Source organism: Spermophilus citellus (assembly GCF_964194105.1).
Source record: "Spermophilus citellus genome assembly, chromosome: 7".
Taxonomy (NCBI): Eukaryota; Metazoa; Chordata; class Mammalia; order Rodentia; family Sciuridae; genus Spermophilus; species Spermophilus citellus.
The window spans coordinates 25,876,661-25,899,099 of record NC_138188.1 but is presented as its reverse complement, the minus strand read 5'-3'; the positions used below and the strand labels follow the sequence as shown (position 1 = coordinate 25,899,099).

Here is a 22,439-nt window from a genome sequence, read left to right as displayed (position 1 = left end):
AGGATCAAGGCAGGTTCCCTGTCTCAGTTTCCAGTGACAGTGTCAGTCATTGTTATTGTTATAAGCTGTATTTGCTTCCCAGGTAGCATCTTGTCTCTCTTGGCTGCCTCATTTGGGCCTTCCTTTTTGGACCAGAACCTTCAATTGGCTCTGCTCTTTTCCTCCAGAAGACCTCAGGCCATTACTCATAAAGGACTCCAGCCCTGAAAACGAGGGTTATGCCTTACGTTGTAGAGGTAGGAGATGATAGGGGATGGTTCAGGAATCAGAATGACAGGGGTCTCTTGGGGCACCACTCTACTTCCTCAGCCCTCCCAGGCACAGCCCAGCCCTGATGCTGCACAGGCATTCTAGGCAACTACTAGCACCTGTATCACAAAAAGACAACTCTTGCTCTCAGAGATTAATGAAGCTATAATATTCTACAAGTATACATGTGCACAAGTGCATGCACACACATGCACAGTTCATAGACCCTTAGGTTTCTGCTACCTTTCTGGGCCATAGCATGAAGATAAGCATTTTAGCTCCTCTGTGTCAGAACCATCTGTCTTAATTGAAGTTTTCATCCAGGGAAGGGGAAGGTGGAGGGGGCCCAGGGGTCATGAGATGTGGCTGAGTCAGGCTTTGCCCATTGTCAGGTGCAGATGTAGTATTGCAGATGCAGTAGTGCTGGCCTGGATCCCTAGTCACATAGCCTCACACCCCATGGCCAACTGTAAATACTATTTTTAACCTTTGTGAAAACAAACTGCTTCAGAGGATGAACCTACAGCTGCATTCTCCACAAACCTGTTTCTTGGGTGGAAACACTGAGGCCTAAAGGGACACAGCCCTGGAAAACAGAGAACTCAGGACTGGTTGGTAGAGGGAGAAGGGCCTGCCCCTGGCCCAGGTCAGAACTTCCAGACCCAGGCTTATGAAAATTGGTGGCTGGCTCTCTAAACTACTACCCTAGGGCTGTCTCCTGTGGCTGCAGGGCAGCTCTGGGCCTGGGGACCTCATAGATCCCTCTCCCAAGCCACATGTCCCTGAAGCCCAGGACCAGCATCTCACTCCTCCCTTATTTTTTCCCCACCTAAGAAGTAGAAGGTGGAACTGGTCTATAGTTTGTATTTCTTATACTCCATGTCCAGGCCCATATTCAATTTGTCCTTACTATACACATAGCTCTGTGTCCATTATGTGCTTAGTCCAGCATTTGAGACCTCCCCACAGTATGGCCAGCCCTGTGCTGACTGTGTCCCTACCACACCCTATCATATAATTGCCACTTGGCTGGCCCTGTGGCCTAGCCCTGTGCCCTGTACTCTGCCCCCTTTATGGGCAAGGTGAAGCTGACACGATGTGACAAGAGCTAGAACATTCTGGCTTGAGGATTCTGAGCAGAGTCTCTACCATTACCCTTGCCACCCCCATCTTCACCCCAGTGGGATACTAGTCCTGGGCTTCAGGGACATGTGGCTCTGGGGAGGGGGCTCTGTGAAGCACTGGCAGAGGAGAACTATCTGGAGCATCAGAGACTGCCAAGGAGCTATTGTCCCTGGAGCAGGAGCTGGGGAATATATAGGAGGGGAGTTTGGGCTTAAGCCTGGACCCCTTACCCTCTTCTGTCTCCCAGCACTAAGTGGTGAAGGGGCTTTGCCAACCTCCCCAAAAGACCCAGAGCCAGAGGCTTCCTTAGAGTCTCCCTGCCTACCTTTCTCTTCTGGTTTTACACTTGCCCCCTCTGAGGTACTGCCTTCATTCTGGAGTTGGCTTGGGCAGAGTGGTCACTCACTGATAAGGGGAGAGGAGGCTGGCCTATAGTTGGCCAACTTCACTGAGATCTCTGGGTTTCTCTGCCTTCCAAGGTCCCTAGGGCAGACCTCCCATTCCTCAAGGGGTGGGGCCCCTGACTTCCGACACTGTCACCTCCCAGGTCACTGGGGGCTGTGATGTGTGGGGTTGCCGTGACAATGAAGTGGGGGGCAGGGCTCCTAGGGCATGGAGCAGGACTATGGAAGCCACCAAGAAGGTGGGGGGCCCTGATCCATCGGGCCCCCAAGGCCACCCCTCAGCCTGCAACCAGCAGCTGAGGGGTGGCCTCAGAGGGTCCCAGGGACCATGGATAAACTCAGGATCCCTATACTTCAAGCAGGGATTGTCATTTTCCTCGGAGGCCACCACTGATGCAGCTTGTGGCCCAGCCTCCCAGGCCCACATCCCTGAGCCCACTCACCAGCAACTCCAGGACCCTGCTCAGGTTAGCTCCAGGTGCCGCTCTATGCAGACCTCTCAGGATGCTCTAAGACTCTCCTCTACTGGCTCATATTCAAGTCCCGTTGTAGCAGCCCAACAGCATCTTGTCATGGACGATGGGACCCTGAACCTACCAGCGTGCACACGCGTTAACAACAACAGTGACATTACCCGGTGCGCATCCTACCGTTCCCGGCTTCAGGTGCAGGTTGGGAAGGAGGGCAAGGCTCCAGCTAAAGTCCTGATAGGCTGGGGCAAAGGCCCTTGCAACACAGATCAGATGGCCCCCTTGGGCACCAGGAAGAGTCGATGGCTACCCTACTTTCTCTCAGCAAAGGATGGTACAGCTGAAGGCCAAGCTTCTCTTCTGGCTCCAGCACTGGCTCCAGCACAGGCTCCAGCACAGGCTCCAGCACAGGCTCCAGCACAGGCTCCAGCCCAGGCTCCAGCACAGGCTCCAGCCCAAGATCAGGGCCCAGGAAAGGGCTCATGTTTGGTTCAGGCTCCTGCCCCAGTTAAAACTTCTTCTTTGCCATCACTGACTCCTTCAACTCCAGCTCAGGCTACAAATCCAGCTCTGGATGCGACCCCATCTGCAGCAGCTGAACCTTATACCTATACCCTTGATCACTTGACTGACGCCATTCCAGTCACCAAAGACCTATCTCAAGACCTCCTCCTCAGGAGATGTGGCAACCAGTGGTCAATCCTCTTGGAATCTTCTAAAACTGCCCCATCCTGCCAGGAAAAAGTCCAACCTAAAGAGGAGCTTCCTACTTCAGCACCTGCTTCAGAAGTGTCCCCAGACCATGCCCAGGAGCACAAGATTACTGGAAGGCAGGTGCCACCTGAGCAACCTGAAAACCCAGTGGAGAAGCCCATAGTCTATCCCTCCAAGCCAGGCAGCCCAAATCCATGTCCAGAGCCTCCATCTACTCCCAAGTTCCAGAAGAGAAACCAGGATGTAAGCAGCTCTCAACCTGACAAGCAGCCCCCCAATGTCTGCAACAACTACTCCAGTGTGCCACAGTCTTCACACCAAGTAACCTGCCACAAGCAGTCCACACCCCAGCTTCCCAGGGAAGCCATGCAAATTCCTGCTTCCAGTACCCCAGCCTGTAAGCTCCAGGAAGCTGTGGAAGACCAAGTGCTGGTGTTTGATATGGCCACGGGCAACACCAGGGTAGGGCTGCTGTGCCATGACCCTATGGGCTCACGAGCAGTGTTGGTGGGCCTTGTGCCCAGCCACCCATCTCTCTATTCTCCTGAAAATATACTATCTACCCGGTCATTGGTCAGGCCCAACGTGTCCCCTGCCAGCAATCACTCCAGCTTCTGGTCCACCACACCCATGCTGTCCAGCCCTGTACCCTCCAGCCTCTCATCTGCCAGCTACCGAGAGGTGGCCCTGGTTCCCAAGGAGGCCAGGCACAACCTGGAGTCACGGGACTCCCCTGAAACACCCATGAGGGTTGGGATATTCACTGGGCCTGTTCCACTGGAGACACCCCTCCAATTTGGTGAGAGGATTCGGCCCCATGTACCTGATCCTGGCTGGTCTAAACCTGATGCTGAAAAAAATGAACCTAGTCATACCATCTGGATGCTAGAGTCCTCCAGGATGCCAGACTCCTCTGTGATCCAGCCCAAGAAACTGCAGTGGATGAACTCAGAGCCTGCTTCATCTGTCAATATGCAGGTGATGCCCAAATCTCAATTCCAAGAGGAGGTAGGCAGATGTAATGAGAAAGAAGTCATTACTGCTCACCCTGATAATCCTCAGACCAAAGATGCTGGGCAGGTCCCCCTCACTGGTCAGAGTTTCCTCAGTGGGCAGAACCTCCTTGCTAGGCAGCTACCCATAGCTGAACAGGGTTCTCCACCTGGTCAGCCTCCCTGTACTAAGCAACTCCCTGAAACTGGTCAGCTTCCTTTCACTGGGCAGACCCCTCTTACCAATCAGCTGTCTCTCCCTGGGCAAGTACCCTTCACCAGGATGCCCCCCCCTACCACCACCAAAGATCCCACCCTGCCAACAGGGCCCCTCACCTCTGGAGAGTCTTGCCAGGTTTCCACCCAGGAAAATGAACCCGTGGATCTGCCTGCCCGTGTAGAGGTACTTCGAGTGCCCTTGGCCCCAGAAGAGACCTGTAGCTATAGGAATAGAGAGATGGTCGGTATTGGTAGTGCTCAAAGCCCTAGTATGCATCAGCTCTCATCCTGGCAACCTGGTAGCTCCCCCAGGGCCCAGGAAGAACATCTTTCTCTGATTGCATTTACCACACCTGGCACTGGCTGCAAAGTCTTGCCCATGGCCATGGTGGATACTGAATCTCAGAGTGGGAACCATTTCAAGCTGACAGCTGAGGACATTACACATTCATCAGTGGTCACGCATCTTGGCCTGCTCCGTGGGGCCTGCTATGAGCTGGTGTCTACCATGGATGCTCTGTCAGGGCGGTCACCAGTTCTCTGCCGTCACTCTTCAAGCCCCTACCAGAACATGGCAGCTGTAGTGATTGATACAGGCACAGGATTCACCAAATGTGGTTTGGCTGGTGAGGACCATGTCCTCAATGTGGTACCCTCACAAGTTCAGCTGCTGCAACATCCAGCCCAGGGCCAGCCCCGGTATGCAGTGCCCGAAAACCAGGAAGGCTCCTATCCTGTACTGAATCGGGGTGTGGTCTCTGACTGGGATGCACTAGAGGTGCTGTGGCAGCACCTGTTCTATTGCAGGCTGGGGGTACAGCCTGAGGAGTTGGCTGTGCTTGTGGCTGACTCCCCCATCTCACCACGTACTAACCGAGAAAAGGTGGCAGAAATACTCTTCGAACGTTTCCATGTGCCAGCCATGCAGACAGTGCATCAGGCCCTGCTGGCACTCTATGCTTATGGGCGTACCACTGGGTTGGTGCTGGGCAGTGGCCATGGCACCTCCTACGTGGCACCCATCCTCACTGGGGATCTGGCGCCACTTGACACCTACCGGCTGGATGTGGCTGGTGCTGACCTTACTGACTACTTGGCTCAGCTGCTGCTGGCAGGTGGCCGTTCACCACTTAAGGCAGGGTTCGTCAACCAAATTAAAGAGTCCTGCTGCTATGTGGCTATGGACATGGCGGCTGAGATGGCCCGCACCCAGACCCAAGCCCAAGTGGACTTTGTACTCCCAGATAAGCAGATTGTCACACTGGGCTCTGAGCGCTTCTGTTGCCCCGAGGCTCTCTTCCAGCCCAACCTGCTAGGTGTCAACCAGCCAGGACTTCCACAGCTGGCCCTGCTAAGCATCAGCCGACTAGAGGCCAAGCAGCAGAAGCAACTGCTGGCCAATGTGGTGCTGGATGGTGGCAGCACCCTGGTGAGTGGCTTTCCTGAGCGCTTAAGACAGGAGCTAGGCCCTGGTGCCACTGTACTGGGCTCTCCCCACCGTGCAGTTGCTGCCTGGCTTGGGGGTTCCATCATGGCATGCCGGGACTCCTTCCAAAGCTTGTGGCTCAGCCGCCGTGAGTATGAGGAGGAAGGCCCATGGGCTATCTACAAGTACCAGCTGTGAACATAAAGTTCTGGTTCTGCTTGCTTTAAGCAATGTTGCATGTTTCAGGCATAGTGTGGTGTGGGGGGGAAAGGAGTTCAGGCACAGAATCAGGAATGGAGGCCTGCATTCTGATACTCCATGGGCTCTGGCAACCTGCCCTTTCTGGATCTGAGGCCCCTTGGCTGGCATTGGCTGTGATCTGGCCTGACCTTTACTGTACCCCAAGGGCAACCACAGAGAGTGGCTGCTGTGGGTTTTGCCCTGTTGCTCTGACGACAAGTGTAATTATCCTTGATTGCCAGCTAGTTGCCATGGCAATTTCAAACATAATGTAATAACCCACACAGCCTGGTGTGAGTCATGAGGTGGGGGATGGGGGTCAGCCCCCTCCCCTAGCTCTAGAAGGAAAGACTGCTTGCCCTCCCACATCTTGGACCCTCTTCTGGTGCTAAAGACAGCAACATGGACAATAACTGGGCAGTTCTAAAGATGGCTGAGGATATGGCATTGACCCTAAAGGGAGGGACCTTGTCAGGGTCAGTCTGGGCTTCTCAGAGGAGCTGGCCTGGTAACACAGGTACCTCCTAGAGTCTGAACCTTGGCTGGAGCTCTGTGCTGTGTTTGTCCAGTCAGAGAACAAGGGCCTGGGAGTACTGGCCTTTCAAACACAGGGTAGGAAGTAGAGAGGGCCAATAAGTCCTGGATCCTAGATGGGAGGCACAACCTGAGATGGGGAGAGTAGCACTGATCTGTACTGTAGGCTCTGTAGATTCTGAGGATCATGTCTTCTCCTGCCCCTCTGATTTGCTAGCTTTGGTAAAAGCTAGAACTATAAATTTTGGACTCCCTTCTTTTCCCTAGCCTCCCACTTCAGGAAACTCCTTCCTGTAGGGTGCCCAGAGTACGGTTCTCAAGAGGGTTCTCACAGAGGCAATGCAGTGCCAACTACCTCTGCTCTTGCCTCAAACTCTGTCCTATGCTGAAAGGCTTCTCATCATCCCTGTTAGTGGGTAGTTAGAAGCCATGTCTGTTGATACTGCCTAGCTCTGAAGAGGAAAATAGGAAAAAAGATTGGGTTTGACCCAGTGCATGACCCAGAACTGAATGAATGACATTCAGTGGTGTTAGTATCCCCTGTCCAGAGGGCAGCTACATGTTGAAACCAAACATTCAAGTTGGTCATACTTTTCCTGGCTGGATGCTGAGAGACAAGCCATGTCTTCAGGTTGCCTTCCACAAATGACAAAGACTTATCTACCCTCACATATACTTGAAAGTAAGGGGCTGCCCTAGTGCGGAGCTTGGAAATAATGATCTATGGATGTCACAGACCTGGCCCACCCCCCAGGAATGGTCCAGCCCCTTCCTATATCCTGCTTCCATAGCTTGATTCAGCCTCCACAATCCTGAGACTTGTGTCAGGCAGAAAGAAGGATCCACATCTCTAGGGACTAACTACAGCGTTAATATACACGTGCCAGCAAGCACGCCTGAGTGCACACAGAATACAGACACACGTGACCCTGGGCACCACTGCACACACTGTGCTGTTGCCATCTCTCTGAGCATAAAAGAACACAACATATACACGTGTGCGCACACACCCTGCCACGTGCTCTCACCCACACGCATACAGAGTGTGCACAGGACCAAGAAGAAGTGGAGTACTGCCAGCATCAGGCAAAGCTCTAGAGAGCCACCCCTTCCCCTGTCTATAAACCCCCATTTCAGCTTCTTGTTGGTCCCATGCCTGGATAGTTATGATCCTTGGGAAAGACAGAAAATGTGTATGACACATGGGGTCAGCAATTCATGACTTGGCTACCACATACAACTCAGAGTCCCATCATTTTAAGGATAGTGGGCAGATGGCAAGAAGGACTCAGTGCCAAGCCATTCATTCATTCATTCTGCAAACATTAGCTAAGCATACTGAGATGATAGTCTTCGCCTTGCACATGCCTGGTTTGCCAGGAGATTCCTACCCAGCAGTGTTATGTGTGTCATCACAGCGACCACCCAGAACTTGGGGAGCACAGAGGGGCCTGCAGAAGGTGAATCAAAGCTAAGGAAAGATGTTAAGGCTCCTCAATACCCCATCTGGAGGAAGACATAGAGTGGCCTTGGTTGAGGTAGTCATTTCCCAGGGTAGTTTTCTAGTTCTATTCTCAATTTCTTCATTTAGTCTTTCCTGTCATCAGCTATGGGTAGCCATGCAGAAGAACCTCACTCAACATGCCTAAGAATTTGGGGATAATCCCATTCTTCCCCCACCCCTGAAGTCAGGGCCAGATGGCTTACTGGATATTGAAAGGCTTAAGTCTGCCTTTTAGATACTGGAATGGTCCTCAGTGCTTGTGAGGGGAATGGGGGCACATATTGGTTCCATGTATAAAGGATGAAGATGAGGTCAAGGACTTCTTTCAAATCTTCTTCCTAGCAGTTCTGAGCTTTCTCCTTCCAAGTCCAGGCTTGGTGGAGTACATTGGTGCCACAGTTCTCCTGTGACCCCATGCCCCAGCTCATGGGGTGGGGTTGCTCATGAAGCGTTCGGGGTTGATTACAGTGGGAAGAAAACAGAGCACACACCATGTCATAGGTGACTTTTATCGGTTGGAAAATTCAACACCATACAAGAGGGAGCAGACTGGGCCAGCAACCCTGGCTGTTACATCTGGGAAAGGCTTCTGTGTTGCAGGAGTTGGGGTTAGGATGGTCTGGGGCCCTTGTTGCGTTATCTTCTGATCACTTGCACATACACACACCCCTGAGTGTTTACTGCTCCTGGGTAGGAGGATGCTCTAGCAATTGCCCATTTGGTTCTCCTACGTGGGTTCCGCTCTTTGGATTGGGTTTGGGGAACTGGGTGGAGCCCTCGTCCCCCAGAGACTACGGTCAAGTACTAAAAGCTAAGAGACTTCCGTGCAGCTCCAGGGTTTAGGCTTTTCCCCAATTCCCCACTCCCTACCACCTACATTGGGCCCAGGATGGCCCCTCTGGCCTCTGTTGCTGGGTCGATCTGGAAGTCCGAGGTCTTAAGGGAATCGTTGAGAGCATGGTTGGGGCTCACCAGCTTCGACACCAATCCGCTAGTGCCCTCCCGCGAGTGAGATCCCAAGGTGGGGGCAGGCCCAGCTAGGAGGCCCCGCCTCCAGCCCGCCCCCGGCCCGGGGTGCGAATCCACTGCCGGCTAGCGGCTGGCGATGCTGGAGGTTCGCGAGCTGAAGCGGCTGCAGCTGGCGCCGCGTCTGCCCCGCGTGCCCCAAGCGGATTCTACCCGCCACTCTCGGAGCCCTCGGCGCCCTGCTGAGTCCGCGATCTTTTCCTCTCTGTGACCAACCAGAGCTGCAGGTGCGGGAGCATGGAGGGTTGGGCCCCGGGTTGGGGGGCGTCTCCTGGACGCATGTTGGGGGGCCTTGGGGGATTGTTTTCCTGGTTAGAGGTTCCTAGCGCAGAGTGCGGGGGAGGGGGGTGGCGCGAGGGTTCGGGGTCCCAGCGGGAGCACAGCTCGCGAGCTCTGCAGATGGGGGGGGGGTTGGCGCGCGGGGTCGTTGAAGTTCCCGATTACCTCGGAGGGCTGGGGTGGGGGGTGGGGGTCCCGGGGGAAGCCTTTGCGGTTACGAATTGTGGAAACCTTAACCCTCGAAGATCGTGGTGCCCCATGAGGGTAGGGGCCAAGGGCTGAGCCATCCCTCCCCGCTCCCAGAGACGCCTCCAGCCCCTCCCAACTGCCCCCAGGCCCCCACCCTCGGGCTTAGCAGTCACTAATTTCCATGACAACGGAGAGTTCTTTATGGGCGACAGCCGGAGGGGGCTGGGCGGGGCTGCTGCGAAGTTGGGGGAGGAGGCTGCAAGCTCCTGGGGACCAGCAGCCCCCCAGCAAAGTTCCAGCTTCCAAGTCTTCTCCGGAGGGCCAACAATGTGTGTGGGGGGGTGGTCCAAAGCAAGGACCCACGTGCGCGGTGGGGGTGCCGGGCGCACATGTTCCAGCTGGGAGGTGCGGGGCTTGGTGCTCACACGTGTGCCTCCCGCATGTGTGTTGCTGTGCCAGCGGGGGCGAGCCAGCAGCGCTGGGGAAGGGGGTCAGGGTGGCACCATGGTGGGGAGCAGGGCCCCTGACTGTGGATATCTGGGAACGGTTTGAGTTGAGCTTCTGCTTTCCCCAACTTGAACTGTCTGGCAGAGACCCTGGAGACTCTTGAGCCCCAAACCCCCCTATCCCGTCCTCCCCCACCCCCCACCAACTGCTTTTATCTGCAGACCCCAGACAGAGCCTGCTCCACTAGGTTCCTTCCTAGGAAACAGGGTCCTCTGTCCCTCACCAAAACCTCAGAGTCTGCACTAGTCTAACCTGTTCTGCGCCTCCTTCAAAGCCCAGGCTTTGAGTCCCCCAGAATCTTTAGGGACCTGGTGCTTTACCCTCCTCCCCTTAAGTGGAAGCCAGTTCCAGTGGCTTCTGAGCCTCAATTTTCTCACTGGGAAATTAGTGTCTCCACTCTTCTAAGAGTTGGGCTGGTCCCCAGGGTGGGGCAGGGGTCTCCCTTTCTTGTAGATCATTTGGTGTGGACCCTCATGTGCCCTAGGCTGGCTTTACATATCTGCTGCTGACCTTCCTCTCTAATCCCATGCTCTTGTCTCCACTCTCAGGCAGATGGACAATCCTCTGCCCTGGAAGAAGGCCACAGAGCCTATGAATCTCTGTTTAGGGAACTGAGGCATGGGGCACAGAGGCGTTGTGCAGTTGTTATCCTGATTCTGGGTTGCTTACAGTGCTGTTTCTGGTCCTCCTGACTAGATCCATCAAAGGGTTGGCAGACAGATGAAGCTGAGCTGCAAGAGGGGCTCTAGGGACCCAAGTCCTATAGAAGATAGCAGATGGGGGTTGGAGAGATGGCTGGGGGTATCTAGCTGAGAAGGAGGAATTGTAAAGGGAAACATCCAGGTCTTCAAGCTTCTTTTCCATTCCCTTATTCTGTGTCTTCAACATATTGGACCTCCTTTACCTGAGCTGCCGGAAGGATAAGGAGAGTCTGGGGATAAGTAGAATCTGGGGAACTGTCCTGGCTGGAGAACTGCAACAGCTGGCCTCTTCCCCACCAAAATGCCCCAAGAATCTGGCTGCTTTGTCTGAGGGATACTGGAGAGTTCAGTCTTGAAGGTACAGATATCAGGGATAGCTAGGACCCAGGGGTTCAGAGCACAGGGCCATGGAAACCTTAGGGTACTGCTGGGTATCTCAAGTCCTTTCAAAGCCTCTTCCCTACCTCCCCTTTTCTCTTCGTGTGTCAATGCCCCTCTTACTGTCACCTTCTTGCTTCTCTTCCATCACAGGTTCTGCTTTTGTCTGTGTCTTTGACCCTCTACACCTTCTCTTTTCTAGTCTCTCAGTTCCCCCACTTCCCTTTCTTCAATAAGGACCAGGGTCACAGAACCCATGGGGAAGGAGCTAGGTCAAAGCATGAGAGAATTCTTAAAGAAGGGACCTGGCTAACATCTTTCCCTTCCCCCTCTCCTTGTTTTAAAACTTCCATCACCATAGCAACCCTTTACTCTAGTGCCTTCCTCTGCATTTCCCCTCCTCCAACCAAAAGGAAGTAGGGCCGTCAGTGGATTCTCTTTCAGGGGTTCAAAGAATGGAGGCCCCCAGGTCCTAGGGTACGGGTGGTAGTGCAGTTGGCTCTTGATTCTACCTGCATATTGAGGACTGAATTTTCTGTAGGTAACACTGGATTGCATGCCCACGTGCAAGTTGGTGTTGGGGGGTGGGTGGGGGTGGGGGTGGGAGAGGACCCCCTGTTCCATATTCCCTCATTAGGTGGGGAGAGTAGTACCAGGAACTATTGACTGTGGCACAATTATAGCCAGCCAGGGTAGCTCCATACACAGGTTCCTGAAGCAGTTGCACAGTGGGCTCTGCCTTCTGATACCAGACCTGTGAGGAGGTCTCTACCTGGGCCTGTGGCTGAGTCTAGCTGTGAGCTAGACAGGGCTTGGGCCTGGACAAGTCCATTGCCGCAGGAAACCCAGCCCTATTCCCTGAGAGGGGAGGAGAAGGGGGGGTGCCTGCAGTCTGATGTTCACAGCTGCCACTAAATATGGAGGTGTTGCCTACAGTTTTTGGGAGGCAGCTGGAGGCCTCCTGAACCCTTCCTGGCCTTCATATTTACTGCAAGCTCTAGAGTCCCACATGGTAAGGGCCAGAGCAGCAAGCAGGAAATGCCTAGTTATGGCTATGAAAGGTGGATCCTAAATCAAGCTGATCCCATGGAGAAGGGGAAAGGACTTTGATATGGGGCCTCTTGTCCTCTGTTTCACTTGGGCATCCCCTGAATAAGACTGACTAAAGATCAGTAAAGCCCCTATGGGACCTGTTATTTCTAGGGCACCAAGGGAAAGAGGCTCCCTCAGGGTTCCCTGAGACTCAATTCCCTGAGTCCAGTGGTCAAATCTAGGGAAGCAGGCAGTAACTGGGAAGTGCTGGGCCCTCAGGTTCCCTAAGAGCCAGCTGGAGGGCAGTAGCAACTCTAGGCTCTGCACTCCCCTCAAGTGCCCTTTGACAGCCCCAGGTGCACACTGTTTTGTTTCTCCTGCAGAGAGGGGAAGGAGCTATATCTCCAAGGAAATGGCTGCTGTGGGGCCACTGTGCCCTCCTTAGGCTAATGTGGATCTGACTTGAGGAAGAGGCAGGTCCTGTGTTGCTGGAAGCAGAGCTCTCTATTGTTGGGTCTAGGCAACGGAGCTAATAATTGCAAACTCCTTGGTTGCTCCTCTAGCGTTGGGGCCAGGGTCCATCTTTTTGCAGACAGATGCAAGGGGCTTGGCGCACCCAATCTGCAGCCTCCCATGGAGTAGCAATGTTACTGGCCACCAAGCCCAAGGACCCTTCCTGGATTCTGGCTGGCTGGATTTGGCTGTCCACCTATAGAAGAAATATGCAAAAAAAAAAAAATGGAAAAAGGAAATATGAGCTTTTTGAACAGTTTGATCAAACCTGGGAGAAGTACCTAGATTGTTTCTTCCCATCCTACAGAAGTAATTATAATATATGGGAACAAAAAATGCAGGTGATGAACCTATGCAAATTTTGTTAGCCTGTGTTAGACCTGAGTGGGCAGTCTCCAGCTCCCATCTTTTTTGGTGCCTGTCAGTGTGTGTGTGTGTGTGTGTGTGTGTGTGTGTGTGTGTGGTGGTGGGGTGGGGAATCTCACCAGGAGGAAGTTCCTCTTAATTCAGAGGGGGCCCCCAAATTCAATCTGTTTCAGCAGTGGGTAGCAGATGGTGTAGTGGGTGGGGATGGAAGGGATGAAAGTGCTAATTGGAAATATGGCCCCCCTTTCTCCTCTCTTCACCCTGAAGCCTGGTCAGGGGCACAGTGAGTTCAATTAGATTGATGAGGTGGATAATAATTGGTTGATATCAGGGCAGCCATAGTAGGGGAGAGGCAGATCTGTTCCTGTCCTAGCATTGAGTCTGCAGGACATGGCTCCAGGCTGATGTTACTGTAAGCTTTCCATGGTGGAGACAGACCCCAAGACCAGTTCTGGGCCTCCGTGGGCATGAGTTCATATGCATAACCAAAAGCTGGGACCAGGATCAGGCATACACAAAACCTCACACCCACACCATGCTGGCAGAGATGGGAGCTGTTGGAATGGGGTGGGGCAAAGATTGGAGAAGGTATCTAAGAGAAGGGCCATTTTGCATCTGACTGTGGAACATCAGAATTGTTTTAAATAATTTGTTGCAGAGACAACCTTAATGTCAGAAATCACAATGAGAGAATAAATTCAGCTCTGGTCTAGCGCCTTGTTCGTGTGAAGACTGCTCCATAGGGAAGCTAAGGTGGGCAGGACCCTTGCCAATGCTCACTTTTCCTGCCATTGAGTAGCCAGAGTCAAGCTGGCAAGTTACCTGTTGTTGGACATTTAGATAGTTGCTTTTTCTTTTTCTTTTCTTTTTTTTAAATGTTATAAATAACTCTGCAGTGACAAATAAGATTCTGATGGGAGACTCTGGGGGAAGGGCATTTGTGTCAGAGCAAATTGTGTAAGCAAAGCAATGGAGCTGGGACACAGGTCCCTCATTGCCCTCCTGGGAGACTTCCAGGCTGAGCTATCACCCTTCTGCCTAGTGCAGGGCCCTCAGATTCCAGGCTGGGAGGGCAATTGCTGCCTATTAGAGTGGATGAGGTCTGATGGAGTTCCCCTCCCCAAGATGTTACATAGTGTGGAGATGGGTGACTAGCATGGTAGATAGTTGTGCCTCTGCTCTCAGCTGCAAAAATGGGATTCTAGCCACATGCTCTTCTTCCTCAATAGATGCAGGAGCAGGGCTGTGGCCATGGTGGCAACAATCTTCAAAGCCTCACTTGTTTGCCTCTGCGATGCCTCGCTAGATGGCTTAAACTCTGCCTTGAATCGTGCTGACAAAATGTGTTTATATTCCCTGAGCCCAAGCAACCCAGATGAATTAGAATTTGTTCCCTTATACCTAGGGCACATTTAAGGGAGGACCTCCAGAGGTTTGGCCTCTGGGAATTAGGGCTGGTTTCTGCCTGGGAAAAAGTGAGTAGCAGTCAGGGCCTGTTTGTGTCTAGGCTTTGGCCCCTGCTGGCAGAGTCCCTCGCGCTAAGCTTTGTCCTCTAAGAATGGCATTCTCCATTCACCACTGCCCTGGGGTTGTGAGTGCCTTCAACAGGGAAGCATCTGGTTACTCAAGGCCCCAGTCAGGCCCTGCACACAGCAGGTGCTGTTGGTGTGAAGGGAGCACATACATACACAGCAGAGGCAGAGCAATTCCAGGGCATCCTCAGAGTGGAACCTGCTATAGGCCCAGGCTCACACTGACCAGGTATCATAGAGCAGACTCTGGAGTCAGGTCTGTAAAGGTCCTCTACCTCTGAACAAGGACTGAGAGTATCTTTTCCTTTGGGTGCTGGAACCAGCCACACAACATAACAGATGAAGACTGGGCCACAGCTGACAGAGTTGCAGACCTGGGGGCACCATACCCCAGGTTCAAAGAGTGCCTGGAGCCTACTTAGACAGTTATATCTGGTCTGGGGCTTCACTTCTGTACCTGATGCTGGGTCCCTATGGGCCCAACAATGTAGTATAGTGCTAGGCAGGCTTGTCTTGCTTTTGCTCACCATTACCCCTGAATATCTTCTGACCAATCCTTCCTCTTGGGCTCAGGGAATATAAACCTAGTCAAATTCTGCCTTTCCACCCAGATGGAGCTTTTCCCTCAGAAGAATACCCTAAGCACCATGCCTAAATGCAATACTTACTAAAGCAATCAAAGTCATCATAGTAAAAATTCTAACAGAAACAAAAGTTTTATTTTTGAGGGTTCTGTTCCTTCAGTATCCAACTCTGTCCCAAAGAGAACTCTTATTTCCTTTGGTGTCCTTCCAAAGTTCTTTTTTGGTATCCTTCATAATTTGCGGCTATGTGGGGGGTAGGGTTGTAAAAGTACACCAGTATGAACTTTAAAATATTTCCCAAATAGCAGTACCCTTTACCCACCATTCTGACCCTTTTTTACTGAACAACTGAGAATAAAGTGAAGCACACCTTATTCTTTTTTTTTTAACATTTATTTTTTAGGTGTAGATGGACACAATACAATGCCTTTATTTTTATGTGGTGCTGAGGATCGAATCAGGGTCCCGCCGGTGCTAGGCAAGTGCTCTACCACTAAGCCACAACCCCAGCCCTCACACCTTATTCTTAATAGGTACCAAGTATTCTTCAATGTGGATGGCCTCTAGGCTTTTTTTTTTTTTTTTGGCCTCCAGTTTTATTAATGCCCTTTTATTGTGAAGTATAATAAAAATCTAGGAATGTGCTCCAAGCGTGTACATTTTTATAAATTGTTATAAGGCACAAACCTGTGTAACTACTATTGAGGTTCAGAAACAAGCCCTCTACCTGGGTGTGGTGGTACATACTTGTAATCCAGGATAGGAGGCTGAGGCATGATGATTGCAAATTTGAGGACAGTCTGGGCAACTTAGCAAGATCCTATCTCAAAACAAAAAATGACTGGGTTGGGGCTGGAGTTTAGCTTTTTGGTAGAGTACTTGCCTCACACATGTGAGGCACTGGATTCGATTCTCAGCACCACATGTAAATAAATAAAGAAAGGTCCATCAACAACTAAAAAAATATTTTTAAAAATTTTTAAAAAGTAAGATCTGGAGAAGTAGCTCAGTGACAGCATGCCCCTGGGTTCAATCCTAGTACCACATGCATGAAAGAAGCCCTTCAGAAGCCCCCACATGTCCTGAATCAGTCACCATCTCTCCTTTCTCTTAGAAGGAACCATTATATGACTCAAAGGTGCTTATTCTCTAGCTTTTCATTATAGTGCATTTGTATCCCTGAATGGTATGAATTGTTTTTGAGTTCTGTGGCAATAGAATCATACTGTATATATTCTGTACCCTTTCTCACTGAGCACTGTAAGATTAATTGGTCCTATATAGCTGTAGCTCCTTCATTTTCATTGCAGTATAATGTGACTCTATAATAATATGTCCTATAGTGGTGGATAGTTGAGCTGTTTCCAGTTTTTGGCAATTATGAATATGGCTGCTATGAGCATTCTAGTACAAGTGTTCTGAAGCACAAATGCATGTGTTTGTATAGGGCAGATGTTTACCAGTGTATCAGGCATGTCTGTTCAACCAAACTGTTTCTTAAAGGGGAGAGTTGCCCTTTACCATGTTGTTCACATCTTTGCCAATACTTGCTATCTCCAGATCTTCAGGGATGAATATCTGGTAAATGGGTGGTTATAGCCCCTTAATCAGTAAAATGGCTAAAATTTATTTTTATTTATTATTTCTTGTGGCATGGGGATTAAACCTGGGAGCACTCCATCACTGAGCTACATCCACTGCCCTTTTTATTTTTATTTATTTTTAATTTTTTTTTAGAGAGAGAGAGGATATTTTAATATTTATTTCTTAGTTTTCGGTGGACACAGCATCTTTATTCTATTTGTATGTGGTGCTGAGGATCGAACCCAGCCGCCCCGCGAATGCCAGGCAAGCATGTTAGCGCTTGAGCCATATCCCCAGCCCCCTTTTTATGTTTTTTAATTAATTAATTAATTGTTTTCAGTACTAGGAATCAAACCCAAGGCCTTGCACATGCCAGACAAGCACTCTATCATTAAGCTACATCCCCAGTTCTTATTTTTTATTCTGAGACAGGATCTAAGTTGCCCAGGTTGCCTTTGAACTTGTAATTTTCCTGCCTCAACCTCCCAAGTAGCTAGAATTATAGGCGGGTGCCACTCTACTTGGCTAAAATAGCTAAAATTTAAAGAAGTTGTTTGATAAGTCTTCTCAAGTGTATATAATATAGAACTATTCCCTGATATATCAGCATAACACATTTGTAGTTCTGGCAGCCAAACTGAGTAATTGGATATATGGCCAGAAAAGAGAGTGGGTCTCAGCCTGCTTACCTTGAGCCCTTTCTGGTGCTCTGGCTTGGCCTGAGCCAGGCTAGTGTCTCTCAAAGGCAGATCTAATGTGGGAGAAGTAGAGTGGTGTAGCTGAGCTAGATCCCCATCCTGCCCACAGCTTAGAGCCTGGCAATGCCGTTTGGGTGTGTGACTCTGGGTGACAAGAAGAACTATAACCAGCCATCGGAGGTGACTGACAGATATGATTTGGGACAGGTCATCAAGACGTGAGTGCTGGGCCTGCTGGGCAAAGATGGGTGGGTGGGCAAGCAGAGGGGGCGTGGAATGTACCCTACACTAAGGCCAGGACTGAGTGGATGACCTGCCTGCTACAGTGAGGAGTTCTGTGAAATCTTTCGGGCCAAGGACAAGACTACAGGCAAGCTGCACACTTGCAAGAAGTTTCAGAAGCGGGATGGCCGCAAGGTGCGGAAGGCAGCCAAGAATGAGATCGGCATCCTCAAGATGTGAGTTGAGGTCTGGTCTGGGGGCAGGGAAGGATAGGAGGCTGTAGGGAAGGGCTTAGAGGGCAGGTAGACTCAGGCAATACCATCCTCTGGCTAGTCAGTGTCCTGTGGCTGCCACAGTGACCAGGGACTCTCCTAGTTCTAACTACTGACTTCTCCCCGCCTCTAGGGTGAAGCATCCCAACATCCTGCAGCTGGTAGATGTATTTGTGACCCGCAAAGAATACTTCATCTTCCTGGAGCTGTGAGTGCGGGTCTGGGATCCCAGGATTCCCTAGTCCCTGGGGTCTTTATTTGTCCTGCCCTCGGCAACTAAGGAAAGACCCATCTCTGGACCCTTGGGGTTCTAAGTCCCTGTGCCTTGCCCAGTCAGCTGCCTGGTGAAGGGAGGCCTCCCAAACACTCCTGCCCCATCCCCAATCCTGCCCACGCCGGGCTCAGGGGCTGGTGTCCCTCAGGGCCACGGGGAGGGAGGTGTTTGACTGGATCCTGGACCAGGGCTACTACTCGGAACGAGACACGAGCAATGTGGTGCGGCAGGTCCTGGAGGCTGTGGCCTACTTGCACTCACTCAAGATTGTGCACAGGAACCTCAAGGTGAGTCAAGGATCAGAATCACTGGGTCAATTTGCAGCCAAGCTGGGGTTGGAGTGCAATGGGAAGTATCTTGGGGCATTGGTCCAGACTTTGAGGCCCTCATGGTATCCTCTTCTGCCTACCCAAATGACATGTGGCTTGAGCAGCTGGAGAACCTGGTTTACTACAACCGGCTGAAGAACTCGAAGATTGTCATCAGCGACTTCCACCTGGCTAAGCTAGAGAATGGCCTCATCAAGGAGCCCTGTGGGACCCCTGAGTATCTAGGCAAGCAGGGATGGGACAGGGGCAGGTTGGGGGAGGTCAGCCTTGAGGGAATCACTTTGGGTAGGGGGATGTCCCTATCTCAGGTAGTAGTTGTGGATGGCCTGATACTGACTAGCATTTGGACATTGTTTGTAGCCCCGGAGGTGGTAGGCCGGCAACGGTATGGACGCCCTGTGGACTGCTGGGCCATTGGTGTCATCATGTATATCCTGTGAGTGGATGGGTAGACATGCAGGCTTGCAGCTGGGTGGGGAGAAGCGCTATGTCTGGCTATCTTGGGTGACTCTGCTTCCATATAGGCTTTCAGGTAACCCACCCTTCTATGAGGAGGTAGAAGAAGATGACTATGAGAACCATGACAAGAATCTGTTCCGGAAGATCCTGGCTGGCGACTATGAGTTTGACTCTCCATACTGGGACGATATTTCTCAAGCAGGTGAGGAGATGCTCAGTATGTGGGTAGAGTGTAGGGCAGTGGGAAGGGAGGCGCTGCTCTCAGCTTCTCTGCTGGATTCTGCTCCTGCCCCCCAGCCCATTCATCACCTCTAGACAATGAGATGGGGCGCCCATGCGTAGCTCCTTCCTGGCTTTGTCCCCAGCCAAAGACCTGGTCACAAGGCTGATGGAGGTGGAGCAAGACCAGCGGATCACTGCAGAAGAGGCTATCTCCCATGAATGGTGAGCAAGGCCCAGGAGAGAACTGAAGGAGGAGAGGCCAGGCTTCTCTTGACTTCTATTCCCCTCATACCTAAATGTCCCCATCCCTGAGGCCTTGACCCAAGTTCCTGCCAGCCCACAGGCTTTGCTTGGTAGTCTTGGATCTGTAGTGGGAGGACTGGACAGAATCTTCCCAAAGACCCATATCTCTCAGATCCAGATGTACTTGTACCCTTCCCAGGATTTCTGGCAATGCTGCTTCTGATAAGAACATCAAGGATGGTGTTTGTGCCCAGATTGAAAAGAACTTTGCCAGGGCCAAGTGGAAGGTAAGTTTTGATTGTTCTCTTTCTTGGCCCAGTCCTAAGTGTTCTTTCTGATATCCAGTTTCTTGCCCATACCATACCTCTGCAAAACCATAGACAAGCTTTCTTTAGGTTCTCATGAATGGCTGTCATGACCTTAAGCGGAGTACTGAGCAGTTGGATCCCTGGTCTAAGGTGGTCAGAAGTAGCTGGGGTACCATGGAAGGGGCTGGGTTTAGCAATTGCCAGGGATTGGATCCAGCTAGCCTCACCCTGAGTTTCTCCTCCACTGTCCTCCTTTCAGAAAGCTGTCCGAGTGACCACCCTCATGAAACGGCTCCGGGCACCAGAGCAATCTGGCACAGCTGCAGTGCAGTCTGGCTCAGCCACAGACACTGCCACCCCTGGGGCTGCAGGTGGGGCTGCAGCTGCAAGTGGATCTGCCACAGAGGGTGATGCTGCATGTGCTACCAAGAGTGAAAATGTGGCCTCTGCAGACCGTAGTGCCACCCCAGCCACAGATGGCAGCACCACTCCAGCCACTGATGGGAGCGTCACCCCAGCCACTGATGGGAGCATCACCCCAGCCACTGATGGCAGTGTCACCCCAGCCACTGACAGAAGCGCTACTCCAGCCACGGATGGGAGAGCCACACCAGCCACAGAAGAGAGCATGGTGCCCACCACCCAAAGCAGTGTCACACCAGCTGCCAAGGCAGCTGCCACCCCTGAGCCGGCTATAGCCCAGCCGGACAGCACAACCCTAGAGGGTGCCACAGGCCAGGCTGTACCCTCTAGTAAAGAAGGGGCTACTGGCTATGCCCAGGAGTCTGGAAGAGAGGAGACCAGCTGAGTGGGCAGCCTGGTGGGGGATGGCGGGCGGGCAGGAGGGTGGGAGAGTGAATGAGGGGCTTTTCATTGTACATAGAGTCACTGGCATGATGCCCTTGCTCCCCCAAGCTCCCCATCCTAGTGGGGCATTCCTGGGGGCCACGGGAGAGCAGTCTTGTCTCCTGTGTGTATGTGCAAGTGGTGGGCAGGCCAGAGGCAGGGCCAGCCCCAACCCCTGCATGGATACCTTGTGGCTTTTCTGTCTGTTGCTACCTTCACGAATTTTTGTTCCTTGTGGGATGCTGCTCTAGGGATCTCAGGGGGTCCCTGCTCTCTTTCTCCTTCCCTTCCTGCCTCATCATTCACCCAGGCAGGCCCTGCAGGTTCCATACTTTCCCAGGCCCTAAATTGAGTGGCCTTGCCCTGAGAGCTGGTCCTCCAGCGAGGCCCTGTCAGTGGTGTTAGGCTCCTACATATGAAGGTGTGTACCTGTGGTATGTGGGCTGCTTTAGGAGTAGACGCTGGCTAGTACAGAGTATCCAAAAATCTAGGGCAGTTTGCTTTAAATCAAGATTGGTCATGTGTTGGCTGGGGGCACTAAATGCTAGCTGTGGGGGTCCTTAGAAATATGAGCGATGATAAGAGAATGAGTAGGAGGGTAGAAGCTTCCATCTTTGTCCCTGGGAAGGCCCTCCTGAGATGCTTGTGTTATTTCTTGCCCTCTTGAGTCCTGCAGTGGGTTTCCCTGTACCCGGAACCTCTTGGGCCTCTACGGGAAAGGAGAAGCAATTAGGATGTGGCAATGAGACCTGGTAGAACATAGTACAGGACTAGCACCCAGTGCCCCAGCCTAGCTGGATCCTTACCATGGGCTAAACAGGGAGGGCTGATGTCCCCATTCTCTTTCTGTATGCTAACCCTGCACAGGCTCAGCCCATAAGTCTTCTCTATCCCAGGGGGGCTGCTGATTGGTGATAATCCTTAGTATGATCTGGGGGTTTGCCCTTCAGAGGGGTGGATTTTCTGCTCTCAGTTTAACAAGAACATGGAGAAGATCTTTCTCTGTTTTTACTGTTGCTTCTATCAGAGGCCTAGGGGCCTCTGAGCCATGTTAAGTTGCTTTTGCTGGGATGAAGAAGTATAAGACTCCCTAGTACCCTGAGGGAGGCTCCTGACAGGTGCCCTTTGTCAGACACTACCACAGCCTGGACAGGCAACCATACTGGTCCTCGCCCTTGCTTGGCATTCCATGGTGGTCCTGCCGTTCTCCTTGCATGCCTGTGGGTCTGCTCTGGTACGTGAAGGTTGGTGGGCTAATTGTGTGCCTGCTGAACCTGGCAAATAAACGTCACCCTGCAAAGCCTCTGGCCACCCTCTTGCCTTTGCTTCCTCTGTCCTACCAAGGAAGAGTCCCTGGAAGGCAGTGGGGAGGGGAGAGGCTGGGAGAAGGTTCACAGGTAGTAGCTGATGCTCAGTAGATTGCTTGAGCTGAGAGTGAAGGTTACTCTCAACCAGTTGATCCACAAAGGTGGTGGTGGGTGTCCTCTGGACTCTAGAAATCCATGTGGGTGGTGCATTCTGAGCTAGGAATACCTCCTGGGCTGAAAACTCAAGTAAGGGCTGCTGTTCTGACTTCTGTTGATTAAAGGAGCCTTTGTCTTAACTTGGGTACAGAGCCAGAACCCATCCAGGGCCAACCACCACAGCAACCTTGCTCATAGCCTAAGTGGGCTTTCCTTAGCTGGGGAGAAGGTATAGGATGGGCATTGCACAAAGGTTCTATACTGCTGTGTGTTGATTCCTTCCTGTGAACACCTGTGCTTTCCACATAGGCCCAATGGGATTTTGCTCTGTGGCTTCTTCAGCTCATGGGCTCTGCACAAAGTTTCTTCAGGAGAGAGAGTAACCCTGTCAAAACGGCTGAAGATCCCAAAGTAGTCTTGCTCTAGCCTAGAGTTGAACTCACCAGGGTTGCTGCTTTCTCAGGGAGAATCTCAAAGAATAACTTATTCTTTTGTGGGAATAATAAAAAGGGTTGTTAGTTCCTGGTCTTCGAAG

The 22,439-nt window shown here is 51.9% G+C and overlaps 2 protein-coding genes across 6 annotated transcripts; both read left to right on the top strand.

Moving 5' to 3' along the window:
* Window positions 1–1,999: 1,999 nt before the first annotated feature.
* Window positions 2,000–5,797, top strand: LOC308652693 (uncharacterized protein; the record flags this gene model as incomplete). Its single annotated transcript, XM_081300730.1, has 1 exon — window positions 2,000–5,797. The coding sequence occupies one exon, from the start codon at window positions 2,000–2,002 to the stop codon at window positions 5,795–5,797; it is 3,798 nt and encodes a 1,265-aa protein (XP_081156856.1).
* Window positions 5,473–22,327, top strand: CAMKV (CaM kinase like vesicle associated). 5 transcript variants are annotated; one of them, XM_081302415.1, is made up of 11 exons: window positions 8,718–9,130; window positions 17,376–17,484; window positions 17,593–17,724; window positions 17,894–17,968; window positions 18,183–18,321; window positions 18,468–18,588; window positions 18,724–18,799; window positions 18,888–19,024; window positions 19,188–19,266; window positions 19,487–19,574; window positions 19,855–22,324. In XM_081302415.1, exons 2-11 carry the CDS (start codon window positions 17,390–17,392, stop codon window positions 20,401–20,403), a joined length of 1,491 nt encoding a protein of 496 aa, XP_081158541.1. In that variant the 5' UTR covers window positions 8,718–9,130; window positions 17,376–17,389; the 3' UTR covers window positions 20,404–22,324. The 5 variants fall into 5 exon arrangements, with proteins under 5 accessions (XP_081158539.1, XP_081158541.1, XP_081158540.1 ...); XM_081302416.1 differs by having other exon boundaries at window positions 9,032–9,130; window positions 17,381–17,484; window positions 19,855–22,325; XM_081302413.1 differs by lacking the exon at window positions 8,718–9,130 and adding an exon at window positions 5,473–5,602 and having other exon boundaries at window positions 18,468–18,799; window positions 19,855–22,327.
* Window positions 22,328–22,439: the final 112 nt, after the last annotated feature.